The 16,470-nt window shown below is 38.4% G+C and overlaps 1 protein-coding gene across 1 annotated transcript in view; it reads left to right on the top strand.

Moving 5' to 3' along the window:
• The window catches only part of LOC107724329 (gamma-aminobutyric acid type B receptor subunit 2-like), a 213,605-nt gene that overhangs the window by 192,236 nt on the left and 4,899 nt on the right, over positions 1 to 16,470 (top strand). Inside the window, exons 14-16 of the mRNA XM_016533207.1 lie at positions 12,963 to 13,073; positions 15,541 to 15,765; positions 16,048 to 16,230. Of these exons, the coding sequence (XP_016388693.1) occupies positions 12,963 to 13,073; positions 15,541 to 15,765; positions 16,048 to 16,230 (519 nt within the window). The remainder of the gene's footprint in view (positions 1 to 12,962; positions 13,074 to 15,540; positions 15,766 to 16,047; positions 16,231 to 16,470) is intronic.

Genomic DNA, 16,470 nt, shown 5'->3' with positions numbered 1-16,470 from the left:
AACTCGGTCCTGCAGAGTTTAGCTCCAACCCTAATTAAACACAGCTGAACCAGCTAATTACGGTCTTATAGGTGCATCTCAATAAATTAGAATGTCGTGGAAAAGTTCCTTTATTTCAGTAATTCAACTCAAATTGTGAAACTTGTGTATTAAATAAATTCAATGCACACAGATTGAAGTAGTTTAAGTCTTTGGTTCTTTTAATTGTGATGATTTTGGTTCACATTTAACAAAAACCCACCAATTCACTATCTCAACTAATTAGAATATGGTGACATGCCAATCAGCTAATCAACTCAAAACACCTGCAACGGTTTCCTGAGCCTTCAAAATGGTCTCTCAGTTTGGTTCACTAGGCTATACAATCATGGGGAAGACTGCTGATCTGACAGTTGTCCAGAAGACAATCATTGACACCCTTCACAAGGAGGGTAAGCCACAAACATTCATTGCCAAAGAAGCTGGCTGTTCACAGAGTGCTGTATCCAAGCATGTTAACAGAAAGTTGAGTGGAAGGAAAAAGTGTGGAAGAAAAAGATGCACAACCAACCGAGAGAACTGCAGCCTTATGAGGATTGTCAAGCAAAATCGATTCAAGAATTTGAGTGAACTTCACAAGGAATGGACTGAGGCTGGGGTCAAGGCATCAAGAGCCACCACACACAGACGTGTCAAGGAATTTGGCTACAGTTGTCGTATTCCTTTTGTTAAGCCACTCCTGAACCACAGACAACGTCAGAGGCGTCTTACCTGGGCTAAGGAGAAGAAGAACTGGACTGTTGCCCAGTGGTCCAAAGTCCTCTTTTCAGATGAGAGCAAGTTTTGTATTTCATTTGGAAACCAAGGTCTTAGAGTCTGGAGGAAGGGTGGAGAAGCTCATAGCCCACGTTGCTTGAAGTCCAGTGTTAAGTTTCCACAGTCTGTGATGATTTGGGGTGCAATGTCATCTGCTGGTGTTGGTCCATTGTGTTTTTTGAAAACCAACGTCACTGCACCCGTTTACCAATAAATTTTGGAGCACTTCATGCTTCCTTCTGCTGACCAGCTTTTTGAAGATGCTGATTTCATTTTCCAGCAGGATTTGGCACCTGCCCACACTGCCAAAAGCATCAAAAGTTGGTTAAATGACCATGGTGTTGGTGTGCTTGACTGGCCAGCAAACTCACCAGACCTGAACCCCATAGAGAATCTATGGGGTATTGTCAAGAGGAAAATGATAAACAAGAGACCAAAAAATGCAGATGAGCTGAAGGCCACTGTCAAAGAAACCTGGGCTTCCATACCACCTCAGCAGTGCCACAAACTGATCACCTCCATGCTACGCCGAATTGAGGCAGTAATTAAAGCAGAAGGAGACCCTACCAAGTTATTGAGTACATGTACAGTAAATGAACATACTTTCCAGAAGGCCAACAATTCATTAAAAATGTTTTTTTTTATTGGTCTTATGGAGTATTCTAATTTGTTGAGATAGTGAGTTGGTGGGTTTTTGTTAAATGTGAGCCAAAATCATCACAATTAAAAGAACCAAAGACTTAAACTACTGCAGTCTGTGTGCATTGAATTTATTTAATACACGAGTTTCACAATTTGAGTTGAATTACTGAAATAAATGAACTTTTCCACGACATTCTAATTTATTGAGATGCACCTGTATATATAAAATGAGGAATAAAGCAGCAACCAACAAGGGAATGCACGAAATGCATATTATGCAGATAATATATTTAGCAATAAAAAAAATATTTATTAAATAATGCAATAGAAGCAACAAAATCAAAGTGATCTCAGACATTGTCAGTTACAGAACATTTTCTCGGTATGCGAATGCTTTTAAACTCAACCTCTCTAGCGCCCCTGATGGCTGACGACCGCCTGCGGCACGGTCCTGTGGCACCGGCCTGCCGACTGACACTGTTTCCAGTCTGAGCAGCTGAGACCCGATAACAAACCAGCTCTGACCATCTGACAGTAAGACAGCCTGCCTGGCAGCCGGATGGAGCCGAGCCCCCCTCTTTCGTTTTCAACTGCACCCTCTGACACCCTGCCAGCCCATAGCCTGGAGAGCGTCCAGCAGAGAGTCAGGCGGTCATCAGTACCCCCTGCGCACACACACACACACACACATACGCCAATGCACACTCTTTCACACCTGCAAAACCTGACAGGTGCATGCACGCATACACATTTAGTACATACGCCACAGATCTGAAGTCACATGGTACGGGCGGCAGCGTGACTAAAGTGAATGCAAATGAAGTGTGAGTGAAAGGAAAGAGTGTAAAACGAGAAGACATCTCGTCATATGCATAATTGCATGTGCAGAGCGTGACTCCGGGATTATTTCATTGGCTGGCTGTGCAGTTTGATGTATCATAAGAAGTAAAGCTAGGAGAGACGAGACCCGTTATCAACGTTGAGCAGAATATTCCAACAGACTCAGAACTGAGCTGCTCGTTTGTATCCATGGAAACAAATTAATAGAGTTCCATACTATTAATCATTAAGTCATTTGTCAGGCTAAGATCTCTCTTTGTCTGTATTTTTCTCTTATTCTCTTTCTTGTGCACACACGCTGAGTAGATTAATTTAAAACTCAAGTGTCAAAATGTCCTCGAGAACTTGTTCTTTTTTGATAGGTTGAGATGTTCACAATGTTCACAATCTGTCTAACTGCAAAAACACTGTCTGTTCCTCTTCATGATGTTCTACTACATCACATTTCTGTCTTCTTACTCCGAGATTTATGCGATTCATCAGAATGCAAAAGAAACGGTCCTTCCAAAAGCATTTCCCTTTGCCTGTTCCTCTTAGTTAAAGAAACAGATTGCTGACCTCTCGGCTCGTCTGAAGTGGGCCGATGGGAGGGGAGCGTGGCTGCCGCTCAGAGAAATGTGAATGGGCTGCTCCTATTTGAACATGCTTCCAAATGCAATGGGGCAGAAGCCAAGCGTGTATCCTCTTTTGTTTTTTATCTTCCAGTCTCTCTGAACTCAGTGCAAAGTATTTGGCTCAAATGGCCACCTACAACCACAGTAATCCAATTTGGCAGTGAGATGAGCTAGGGAACAAAAACCAAGAGTCATCCACATCCTGACAATGTGCAGTAGGCAGAAAAGAGCAGTTTGGTGTGGCAGTGCATCAATAGTCCTGAAGCCAGTGAATTTCACTAGCACATAATCCAGCCTAATGGGCTACAGCAGAATATCAGAAGCTTGTGCCATCCCCTGACGTCCATGAGTTTCTGTTGTTTGACTGCGTTAAGGAGAGTTGACAGCTTGTGTAATTTACAGTGAACAGTGATGGATTTTTCTGTTATGGGTGGTTTTATTCAGACTTTGATCATATTAGTCTGATATACTCAGTTAGATCAGTCATGTTCCTTCTGTTCTAAGGCAGATCTGTCTATCCATCGTACATCATACTGCAGATCCATCTGTCTGTCTGCCTGCCTCTGTCTGTCTGTTTGTCTATTTGTCTGTCTGTCTATCTGTTTATTTTCTGAATTGTGTCTGTCTGTCTGTTTGTCTGTCTATTTATCTTCTGCCTGTCTGTCTGTCTGTCTATTTTCTGTCTGTGCGTCTGTCTGTCTGTCTATTTATCTTCTGTCTGTCTGTCTATCTGTCTGTCTTGTCTGTCTATTTTCTGTCTGTGCGTCTGTCTGTCTGTCTGTTTATTTTCTGTCTGTGCGTCTGTCTGTCTGTCTGTCTATTTATTTTCTGTCTGTCTATCTATTTATCTTGGCTGCCTGCCTGCCTGTCTGTCTGTCTGTCTGTCTGTCTGTCTGTCTGTCTGTCTATCTATATCTGTGACTGTGTTGGTGATGGTGGAATGATGAACACTGTGAGTCGGGTGGGACACCCAGACACAACTGGGACAAACAGGACCATAGGTTGGTTAGATTGCAGCTCAATGATGACGCATGACAGTCAGCAGAGAGGCTTCATGAAACTGCTGCCGATTAAATTTTCTCTGAGTGAACGTGTTCATATAGTGGACATAAATCTGAATAAAACATACATAACTAAAATATAAAACTGTACCTTTTCTTCTCAATTCTCATTAAATCACGTTAATGCAGTGAAACTGTAAACTCAAGTGACCAATATTTTACATATTTTAGTATAAAAGAAAGAACGGGAAAACGCAACACTCGAATGATGCAACACATAGTTCAGCACGTGTGCGTGTGCTAATGCTAGGGGCTAACGATTTACACACAGAACAAGAGAAAAACTGAGACACTGAACACATACCTGGGACAAACAGGACCATAGGTTGGTTAGATTGCAGCTCAATGATGACGCATGACAGTCTTAAATGAAATAAACAGAGGTTCAGAGTTTACAAGCAGGCTAATACACACTCTTCGTTTTATTGTCACAAATAACACATATTTGACTCTACTAACAGAACTAGGAGCTGACAGACAAAAATAATACTCTTTTGTGTAGCATGAAAGTTCATCTTTGTGCTCGAAAACAATCCAAACTCAGTTAATAAGACTGAGTTTGGACTGAGTAAATAAATCAAAGCAGCTTACCAGCAGCGAGGCTTCATGAAACTGCTGCAGATTACATAGCACCGCCCCCTATCTATCTATCTATCTATCTATCTTTCTATCGTTCTATCATTGTACCATTCATCTATCTATCTGTCTGTGTGTCGTTCTGTCGTTCTATCATTGTACTGTTCTGTTTCATATTTGTCAAAGTTTGTGCTCATTTGCTGTGCTCTTGATCTAGCAGCAAGTTGTTAAGGTCCAAAGAAACCCTACATATCTGTATCATATCACTCTTCACAGTTGTCATGCAGCTCACGAGCTTCAGAGTTGCCTAGGAAGAACAGACAAATGAAAGAGACAGAGTCACATGATCACACTTAGCAGCGTTTACCTGCATGAGGGCCTGCATCTCAGGTGACCTGGCCCTGAAGACAAGAAGAAAGCATTACATAGACTACTCATGTTATGACAGGTGTTAACATGGTAATTGTAAGTTGTGGATGGAGAGAAAAAAAATTAACAGAGCAACCAGATATTTACAATATATATCTATTTTAGTTAGGATCTTTGTGGGCCCGTCTAACAATAAGTGATATTTAAATGTAGGCCTATACTTTGTATAGTGTGTCCCTTTCCAGTAGGATCAAAATCATTTAAAATATTCATAAAACACATCGTGACTTGATTTAGCTGGTTCCATTTGCCCTAAAACAGTATTTGAGAAATGTTATTTATTGTCAAGTGACCTTATCAGTCGAATGCTGTAGAGCATAAGTTTCCTGCTATTAAGCAGCCCGTCTGTACTTTCTATAGTCTGCATAATACAGCCCAGTACACATCACAACACAGGCCTCTCATAGAAACCAAGCCTCCAAGGACTCAATTACTGCGCTCTCAGCTAGCAACAGCAGGGATATGATGTGTGCGTGCATGTTTGAGTCTGCCAAAGACAGAAAAGGAGAAAAAAGCGAGAGTTTTGTCTCACTGCTGCAAGTATAGCTTTTTTTGAATCACAAGTTTTTGCTTAACTTTCATAAAACTAAATTTCATATTAAATTCAACTCCAGCAGGACCAGCCTGACTGATCTTGACAGCAGCTTATGCACATAATAATCTACAAATTTGTTATTACAACCAGGAACATTCTGTATCTTGTACAAAATTAATACCATCAAAAATATCACGTTCACTCAGAGCTTTATAATCATGTTTAATTAATGTTAACGCAAGGGGTAATATCCTGGACAGGATGTGCACCTCAATGGAGTCAATGGAGCCAAGGTAAACCGAGAACAAGAGAAAATGAGGTGCGGATGATCCCGGGAATGATAAAGTGAATGAGCCACAAGTGGGACTTCACCGTGAGGATTAGATCAGACAGTGTTTGAAGTGTGCTGGCAGTTTGTTTAATGTGAAGTACACTGGGTCAGTTCAGACCTCAGATGCAGTGGATTATTGCCGCCCATTTTGAATTTACCGTTTCACCGATAGGTTCAAAGAGCACTTCAATAAATTTCACTGGAAGGGTGGTCAGGATATTTTTCTTAGTAAGTATATGGATGTTTCTTCAGCTGCAGACACTGTCAAGTCCCAGGGTCGATGTTGATGTTTTTTTTTCTTTTTGTTATATGATGGTTATGTCAACATCTCTGGTAACACTCTCTAAAAAATGCTGGGTTAAATACAACCCAGCGCTGGGTAAAATATGGACAAACCCAGCGATTGGGTTGTTTTGACCCAGCAGTTGGGTTACTGCCCATTTAACCCAACTGTTGGTTGAAAACAACCCAATCGCTGGGTTTGTCCATATTTTCTATATATAGGGACCAATTCTCACTGTTAACTAGTTGCTTATTATAAAGCACATATTCTGCATAACCATATTATGCATTCTTAATCTTACCCAACACCTAAACTTAACAACTACCTTACTAACTATAAATAAGCAGTAATTAGGAGTTTATTGAGGCAAAAGATGTAGTTGATTGTTAGCTAATAGTGAGAACTGCAATTTAAAATAAAGTGTGAACAAATGTCTTATCATGACTTCATCTCTTTTCATTTCTACTTTTCAAATGCATTTTATGTAGGGTTTAATTCAGGATAATTGGGACACTTTTTTCAGTCATTTCAATTGCAAAGTGTCCCAATTTACCTGCCTGCACTCACTCTGTTTATATATTTTATTGTTTTCCCTCAGCCCAGACCCAGTGTTCAATATTAAAAATTCACAAAAACATTACATTTACGTAATTACATTTAAAAAAATTTAATACATAAACAAGTTTCAATTATGTTTTTTTTAAAGATTTATTTTTGGCATTTTATGTCTTTATTTTGATAGGACAGTAGTTAGACAGGAAGCGAAATGGGAGAGAGAGGGGACGGGATCGGAAAAGGTCCACAAGCCGGGACTCGAACTCGGGATCTCCGAAGCGCAACAGCAGCTGTCGGTGCGCTGCCCACGAGGCTATCAGCGGCAACAAAATTCAATGACGGTTAAGCCATTTTGATAATTAATCAGAATTTTACACAAAAAATTACAACAGCATTTTGGATGTGGTGTCATTTCCATAATGACCAACAGTTTTGGCCCTAATAAAATTTTTCAAAAGTTTACCAAAGGTAAAGAGCTTGAGATGAAGTATTGAATGTGATGTGGAATGAAAACAGGAAACCCAAGGTGAATACCGCTATTATGTTTTATATATTTTACATTGAATGCCATTTTCCATCTATTTTGTGAAATTATGCAAAAAGATTGAAAATATTATCTTCAGTGTGTATCTAGGATGCATAAAATGCTATGAATGAAGCCATAATGTGCTATGCTATTTGAAATGCTATGGAAACAAGTCAGCCATTTTATTTCAGAAATCTTTCAAATATGATTTCCACTACGGTCATTTCCATCACAGAATGTGAACACGAGATATGAGATGTGGTGGAAATATTTATGATTTTCATGACTTGTGGTGTATTTATAAACACTGATAGACATTTTTAGACAGCAAGTGAGAGTGTGAAAGTGTGTTTTAAGAGTGTTTTTCATTTTCTAACCAGATCCACAGTGCCAAAAGTGCCCCCAGTCAAACAAACACCCATCTACTCTTTTCCGTACCCTTATGTCCACGGCACAGAAAGGTGCATGTGGCTTTAGTAATCATGAGGGCAGCAGAGTGCACCATGATGGAGAGCAGCCGACCTCCATCACTCACAGTTTGCCATGCCTGCCCTCATGGAGGAAAAAACAGTGGTCCTAATGAGTTATCAGGACTGATGGCTTATTGTGTGCGGGACCTCTCGGTGTCCTTGACTCAACAAGGATGTATAGACGACCCGAGTCACAAATCTCGATTGTCCCTCAGAAAAGAAAACAAGCTGTAAGAGTTATGGCGAGTGTGTGAGCGCACGCGAGAGTTTGTGTGTCCGTGACTGTAATTCTGAGAGCGCATCTGCATGAATACCTAAGTAAAATCCCAATAGTCACCAGATTCAAATGTTTCCCCATGCATGCGTGAGCTCTAATAACGTTTGACAGTGAGCACTCAAACCCCATTTATGAAGGTTGTTATTCGCAAATTAGCTGCATGTTCATAAGTGATCGTGTTTGTGTAGGGCGAAGGGTGCGCTGTACAGCAGTCACGTGACGGCAATATAGCGAAAGTCATTTGCATCGGAGACTCGCAGAGAGCGAGCAGATGGGAGTTGTGATTAAAACCGAGATATTCCGGAGCATTAGATTAAAGAATGATGTCAATAAAAAGCATTTTAGGCTACAATAACAAAGGCAATCTGAAACACGGCGCTGCACATTCTCATTTGCACATTTAAATGCGTGTGATGTTCGGGGTTAGATTCCTGGTCTAATGATGCATTTAGCCCGTAATGAATCAGTGATGGCAGCTCCCAGGCTCAGCCGCAGGGGCTGCAGCAAGGCCACTTTGAAGTCACCACATTTGAAGTGGAGTTTAGAGCGGTGGACTCCAAAAATAAGCACACACCAGAGGGAGACAGATCTGCAGAGCCTCAGTGTGCAGCTGCAGGTTCATCCTCAAACTGGAGCAGGTAGATGTGACCCTGGAGGAGCCACACAGAGATGCTCTTGCCTTCAGCCAGTAAACAGGAAAGTGCTAAACATGGACCAAAATATACTTTTGCCAGTCATGGAAGTGTATTTTGCATTATTTTTATAAAAAATATATTTTTATATTCAAAAATATATTTCTATTTTTTTAAAGAAAGGAGTTAGTGCTTTTGTTCCGCAATAATTAATTAATCAATAAATTATATAATATAATTATAATTACAATATAATTGATCAATAAATCTAAAAAAATATTCTAAAAAAAATTAATTTCTATTCATCTATTCATATTCTCAGCATTTATAATAATAACAAATGTTTCTTGTGCCGTAAATCAGCATATTGTACTGTAAAAATCATATTGATTATACAGGTGTTTTACCTGTACTTTGAATTTTGCCTTGCATTATGTTTTAGGGTTAACTGAAATGTCTGTAAAATTAATGGATATGGCAAAAAAAATTACCAGTAGATTTTTTTTAACAGTGTAGAATGATTTCTGAAGGATTGTGTGACAGGAATAAATTACATTTTACAATTTACTAAAATAGAAAAAAAAAATTTAATCGTAATTATATTTTTTAATAATATTACTGTTTTTATTGATCAAATAAATGCAGCTTTGATGAGAATAAAATATTAAGTAAAAAACATACATAAATGTTCCTAATATATACGTATAACCTAGATAATATAACCTGTCTTGTTTTGAGTCTCTCATCAGCAGAGTCATCTTGTCATTTTTTTTAATTTAAGTAATGTACTTTGTTTCAGTTCTGGCCAACTGGCAAGTAACTCTGTGGTATTTACTGACCAAAGCCAATTTTTACTTGGCGAGTGTTGGTTTTGAACCATGGTGCTAAACTTTGTTCCTTGATGTGTGTTATGGCTTTGCTGTGGGATTAGGTCAGTGAAGTATCGCTCGAGTTGACTTTAAGATTAGATGGCTGAATAATTGACTTAACTTCTAACTCTCAGCTCCATTGAACAATATCTGCCTCTTCATAGTACATTTAAGCAGTGGCACGCAGCCGCCAAGAGATCACAGGACGTAATGTAAAAGGATTACTACAGATAAGAGATTGTGGTCACAAGAAGCCATGTCAAAGAGAAACAGATGTACAGGAGGGTGGCTGACCCGTCCAAATGAGGATTATAGCTATCATTTCCCTTAAACAAGAGCTTATTTCAAAATCAAAGGTCTTAGAAAGAGGCTGGATAATAGAAATCTCATTCATGCTCTACTAAACTCCCAATGGAATAAAATATATGCTCATGGAAGCAAACTACCCTGAAGTCTCCGACTCTCTCTCTCTCTTTCTTTCTGTCACTCTCCCTGTCATTTTAGGTTGATTCTGCTCTCTTGTTAGAAAATAACAAGCATGGCTTTAGCCCCAGACAGCCACTGAATTGGAGTTTTTCCTCCACTTTGACTGACAGACTGTATATTGGCTTTTTCCTTATTTTTTCAAGCTCAGATCAAGATACATGGGACATTTTTGTTGCACCGTCAGAACTCAATCACACCATGTACTTTAATGCATTAAGCAAATAAGCAATTCAGCACTGACGTATTACCCTGTTAAAAAATTACTGTAAAGACCGTTTTAATGTCACAAAAGATTTCTATTTCAAATAAATGCCCTTCTTTTGTACTTTCTATTCATAAAAAATGATTTTCTTTTTAAATGAATAAAAAATGTCGACACGTTTTTTGAAATAAATACAAAATATCCATATTTCACTAAGCAGTACAGTAATTTTCAACTGAATATATATTCCGTTCAAAAGTTTGGGATCAGTAAGATTTTTAATGTTTTTTAAAGAAGTTATGCTAATCAAGGCTGTATCTATTTGATCAAAAATACAGAATAAAAACTGTAATTTTGTGAAAAATTATTGCAATTTAAAATAACAGTTTTCTATTTTAATGTACTTTAAAATATAATCTATTCCTGTGAAACAAAACTGAATTTTCAGCATCATTACTCCAGTCTTCAATATCACATGATCCTCCAGAAATCATTCTAATATGCTGATTTATAATTGAAATTCCTTGATAAATAAAAAGTTAAAGAGAACAGTGTTTATTCAAAATAGAAATTTTGTGTTACAATATACAGTACTATTCCAAAGTTTGGGGTCAATAATTTTTTTTTAAAGAAGTTTTTAAAGAAATCAATACTTTAAGCAAGGATGTGTTAAATGGATAAAAAGTGATAGTAAAGACTTACTATTTTTAATAAATGCTGTTCTTTTAAACTTTTTATTCATCAAAGAATCAAAGAAAAATGTATCACAAAATATTAAGCAGCACAACAGTTTCAAATGACTGATAAAAAATCTGCATATCAGAATGATTTCTGAAGGATCATGTGACAATGAAGACTGGAGTAATGGCTGATGAAAATTCAGCGCTGCGTTACAGAAATACATTATATTTTATAGTATATTAAAATAGGAAACAAATATTAGAAATTGCAGTAATATTTCACAATATTGCTGTTTTTCTGTATTTTTGATCAAATAAATACAGCCTTGATGAGCATAAGAGACTCCATTAAAAACATAAAGAATATTACTAATCTAAAAATCTTACTGATCAAAAACTTTTGAACGGCTGTGTGTGTGTGTGTGTGTGTGTGTGTGTGTGTGTGTGTGTAATGTTTCCAACATTTTTTAGTCAAAAAAGTGCAGCCTTGGTGAACAGAAGGCAAAAAAAATCTTACTGACTAGTAGTGTATATCACGTATATCAACCAGTCACCATTCAGGATCATTTTTACTAGTTATTTATATTTATATTTCTATATTTATTTAGGGTTTTCCGTATGCTGTCCATCCTGTTCCCCCACCATGTGTGCAAACCTGCCGCTGTGTACTAATACACACTTAATGGCTGTCTGTTTCCAGTTCTCAGTGGCCATATGGTTCATTCCCATCTATAAAGTGTGATATAATTCTCTCTTGTCAGCAAACTGTGTCCCTCTAATCTCCATCTCTCCACAGACACTCTTGTCAGTCACACATCCTTCCAGCTTCCACTGAACAATTACATTAGATGCCTAATGCAGTGAGAAATAACAGAGCGCACAGCACTCTCTTTAAGCCCAACCCACCGACTGTTGCCTGGCAACATCACACAGCTCGACTAACTACAGCTCAAGCTATGCTAAAAGCGGAGGTCTTGTTGTTGTGCAGTTGGAAATAAGCATTTCTTAAGCAAGTTTGATCTTTTTAGTTGTGGGTTTCTGAGGCCAGATGGAACACTTAAATGTTGAAGTAAAAGCAATTTTGTGTAGGGAAATAATATTATTTGATTTTAAGTTTTGATGTTAAAATAGTCAGCCTAATAGGGAGACATTCTGTAAGTTATTTCATTACTTTATTCTGTTTCTTTTGTTGCTATTGTAGAAGCTCCTTAACATCACATCAACAATTTTCCCATACACATCTCTAGTAAACTACTTCTCAGACTTCAAGAGGTCTGTCATCAGCTTTTCCTCTTTGATCTGTTTAAAAATTGTCCTACAGTTTGACTTCTAGGATTCATCGCATCATGGAATGTATCTTTTATAAATAGAGCTTCTTGCATTGGCTGGCCCAGTTTTCTCGCACCGTCACTTTGTGAAGATGTCTTCTGAGCGGTGAACTCCTTAATGCCAAGCTCAAATCACGCAGATAGAGCCTCACAAGAGGCGGATGAAAGCCTGGGGTGTTACGCTCTGTGACTAAACTGGGAAGAATCGGCGAGACTTAGGGATGCGTTTGGAGGTTGGATCCCTGTCTATCTTTGTGTCCTGGTTGTTGCATGGCAAGCTTAAGGTTTTCCAAACTGGGGCAGCAAGAAAGTGGGTTAGAGCTTGGCTACTTTTAGAGCCAGCACATTTAGGGGAACTCAGTCGAGGTCTTCTCTCTTTCGCCGGACTCCTTCAAGAGTCCAGTCCTGACCTGCTTTGCATATCAGGACTGTAAATATCTCGATCAGTATCAAGTAATTGATGCCTGACCCATAAAGAGTTATTGTTAATCAATAACATTCAAGTGGTATCCTGTAGATGTGACTATATTATTTTTACTATCTCTGTGAAAGTCCATTAAGGTTGGTCTCCCATGGGAGATCAAATGATCCAAGTTCCCATAATGTATTTATAGCCTCATTATTGGTACTCAGTGCAAATGCAGTATTGCAAATTTACTTTTAAATCTAAATTTAAATGTACTTAATAAATTCTTAAAGTCAACCTTTGTATTGAAGCATTTAAAGTCAAGGCAAATAAACCCGGGCTCAGTGTTATTGTTGTTAGTGACAAAGGTGTTTTTAAAGCCAGAATTATTTCCACTCATTGGTTTCCTCACTGCGTCTCCACAGGCGGATCCTCAGGGACGAGACATCTCAATCCGGCCCTTCCTGGAGCACTGCGAGAACACGCACATGACCATTTGGCTGGGGATTGTCTATGCCTACAAAGGCCTCCTTATGGTGAGTGAGAACATTCTAGAGAGTGTCAACATGATCGCCATCTGCTCCCGCCGACAACGGCATCTGAATATTCTGCCACTTCCTTCTACATTTGGTAAATTATAATATATAATACCTCACTGTCACTGTGTTTAAAATGCATTCACAATATTGGATTCTGAGTCTCTTGTGGTATATCAGGAAATACAAATGCCATGCAAACAGCAGGCACATTTTACTGATATTTTTCTTTCTTTTTTTCTCCACCATTATCTAATGTTCATCACCTATAGACAATATTATGACAGTGTTAATGGACAAAAATTAGAGTTCTTAGATATTTGTTAGGGAGCAGTGTTGTATTTTTCATATTGCAGTTGCCATCATTGTATAAAAAAAAACACTCACTAGGCCTATATCACTATATGAAATCACTATAACACACCTCCGTGTGCATCTTATTGCTTTAATATGTGTCTTTATGTCTTTTATGTTTACACTGAACCAAAGTCTACAACCAAAGCTTACTTTAACAAAAAAATTTCAATCAGGGGCCACAGCAAACTTCCAAGGGGGAGAACAAGATGGCCTAAATGATTTATTTATTTATTATGTCTCATTTAATTAATTCCCTCAACAACTGACATTTTTATTTTATGCCACAGCCTTCCCACAGAATTTTAAAAGTGAGAAACTCAATAAAACTTCCAGGCATTTCCATGCCATTTTTCCAGGCATTTTTTTATAAAAAATATTCATTCTTCTGGTTATGTCAAGCTCTAAAATATTGTATTTTGTAGAATTTATTATTTGTTATTGTTATATATTATTAACATATAATAATAATAACAATAATAGTCATAATAATGATAATAATAATAACAACAACAATAATGATAATCATCATCATCAGGTTGCTATGGGCGTCCTGAGTTCGAATCCCGGCTTAACGACCTTTCCCAATCCTGCCCCCCTCTCTCTCTCCCACTTTGCTTCCTGTCAGCTCTAAAACTGACCTATCGTCTTATCATAATAAAGTCAAAAATGCCAAAATTAAATCTTAAATAATAATAATTAGAAGCGAATACAAAATTCATGCAAATTAATTTACAAAAGTGTAATCCTGAAGAAACTTCTGGAATTTTAAAATGTCATTATTTTATTGAAATATTTGATTATATTGCTACTCCAAATTTCTGTAAGCAACATTTGAAAATGAGCAGATTTGTCATTATAACATAAGTACCAGAAGTAAAATGATGGGCCTTCAAATATTGTGTTTGTGAAAATGGGTGGCCTTGGAGTCAAAAAAAGGTTTAAAACCACTGCTGTAAACTTTAACATTGTTCTTTTGCTGCCTTGCGTGAGCTGGTATTTCCTACTGGAAATGCAAATCTAGCAAGCTCACTGACTGGATTTTGACACATTGTACCCATAGGAGAAGAGTGAGATTGCTCTTTCCAATTAACCTCACTTTAGATTACTGGTAAGGTGCCCCAGGAACCAGAATGCCTCCAGTCAGTTAATTGCCCATAGCACTGACCAATGGTGGCAACATCCTCCAATAAAAACCTGCCCTTCGACTCACTTTGTGCTCTGTAAAAATGATTTGTCCGTTTGTTCTTGCTGCTGTAATAGTGGCAGGTGGTTCGGTTGACTGGCAGGCCATTACCTTGGCTTTTCCTCTGCCCTACTGTAGATGATCCGTGTCAGAGTTCAGCTGTGGGCCATGGAGTATCACTTCCTGTCTCTTGCCTCCCTCGTCTCTCTTCTCATCTGTGAAAGATTTGGTGGAAGGCAGTGTTGGGAAAGAAGTGATCAATGTTTAACTGAAACTATAGTAGTCATCATATTGTAATAGTGTACAAGTGAAAATGCCATCACACTCACGTTCTCGTTCTCAGATATGTGATATTTCAGAACTTCCTCTTGCCATGTTTGAAAACCTGCTGCTAAATCAGCATGGCTTCACTTACAGCCAACATGCTCAAGTAGAACAAGAAAAGAAAGAGAGGGTGAACAAGGAAAAAGAGTGAGACGGGCTGTGATTGGATTAGGATTGAATAGATTTGTGGCGAGTGGGTGCAGAATCAAATCTCGGAGTGTGCGTCATTGAGTTAGCTGAGTCATATTTCTCAGAGTTCACTCTAGTCTCACACAAAGGTGCTTTGATTACTGCTCTGACTTCCTGAGAAAGTTGGACAGGTGTTGTTAGCTGCCTTTTGGGGCATTAGGGTGCTAAATAAGTCAGGCACAGTTCATTCTCACTGGCTTTAAGATTCATCACTGTAAACTGAGGGCTGCACAGAGTGATGAAGGTGAAAATGGTTGTCTATCGAAGATGTCATATAATCTTATTCGGTCTTAGATCTGGTGTAAAAATATATTTGCACGTAACTGTGCACAGCCTAAAAGTTGCAAAATCTTGTTTTAACTGCTCTTATACCTGTAATGATAAGTAATTCTTTGCACTTTTCTCTTTGTCTAGCTGTTTGGATGTTTCTTGGCCTGGGAGACCAGAAACGTGAGCATTCCAGCCCTGAATGACAGCAAGTACATCGGCATGAGTGTGTATAATGTGGGCATCATGTGTATCATCGGGGCAGCGGTGTCCTTCCTGACCCGGGATCAGCCTAATGTGCAGTTCTGCATCGTGGCACTGGTCATCATCTTCTGCAGCACCATCACGCTGTGTCTGGTTTTTTTGCCAAAAGTAAGTACTGCAATGTACGGCCTGATCCAGCCCTATGGGGAAAGAATTGTAGAGGTCAGCGAAAGGCACATTCTGGCATTTGATTTGTGCAAATCCCTAGCAAGTTCACCTGAATATAATTGAGAACAGTGCTTACTTTGCATCCCTTGGAGCTCTCTGGAAATAAACACACTGAAATTTGAAAGACTGCAAAGATTCCACTCTCCCTCTAAACAAATACGTCCTACACAGAATCAATGCCAGGATGTCAACAGTATGTCTTTGTCCTCTCTCTTTTGTTAGTTTATCACAATGCGTACAAACCCGGATGCTGCCACACAGAACCGGAGGTTAAAGTTCACCCAGAACCAGAAGAAGGAAGATTCCAAGACGTCCACCTCAGTAACCAGTGTTAACCAGGCCAACACTTCCCGTCTGGATGGATTACAGTCAGACAACCACCGCCTCCGAATGAGAATTACAGAGGTGATTGAAGTCAATCATAAATTACAAAATTATTAAATTCTTAGAATGACAATCTACTTCAAACATTAACTAAAATGATGCTAAAAATTACTAATACACCACCATGCAGATTAAAGGGGATTTATAATTTTATAATATTATTTTATTCCCTCTAAATTATATATTAATGCTGTGAAGAAAAATAACTGATACAGGTAAACAAAAATATATTCAGCAAATCAAAATTTGTATATTAGATTA

This window comes from Sinocyclocheilus rhinocerous, unplaced genomic scaffold, assembly GCF_001515625.1.
Source record: "Sinocyclocheilus rhinocerous isolate Xijiao unplaced genomic scaffold, SAMN03320098_v1.1 scaffold574, whole genome shotgun sequence".
NCBI lineage: Eukaryota > Metazoa > Chordata > Actinopteri > Cypriniformes > Cyprinidae > Sinocyclocheilus > Sinocyclocheilus rhinocerous.
This window is presented reverse-complemented; position numbering and strand designations above follow the sequence as displayed.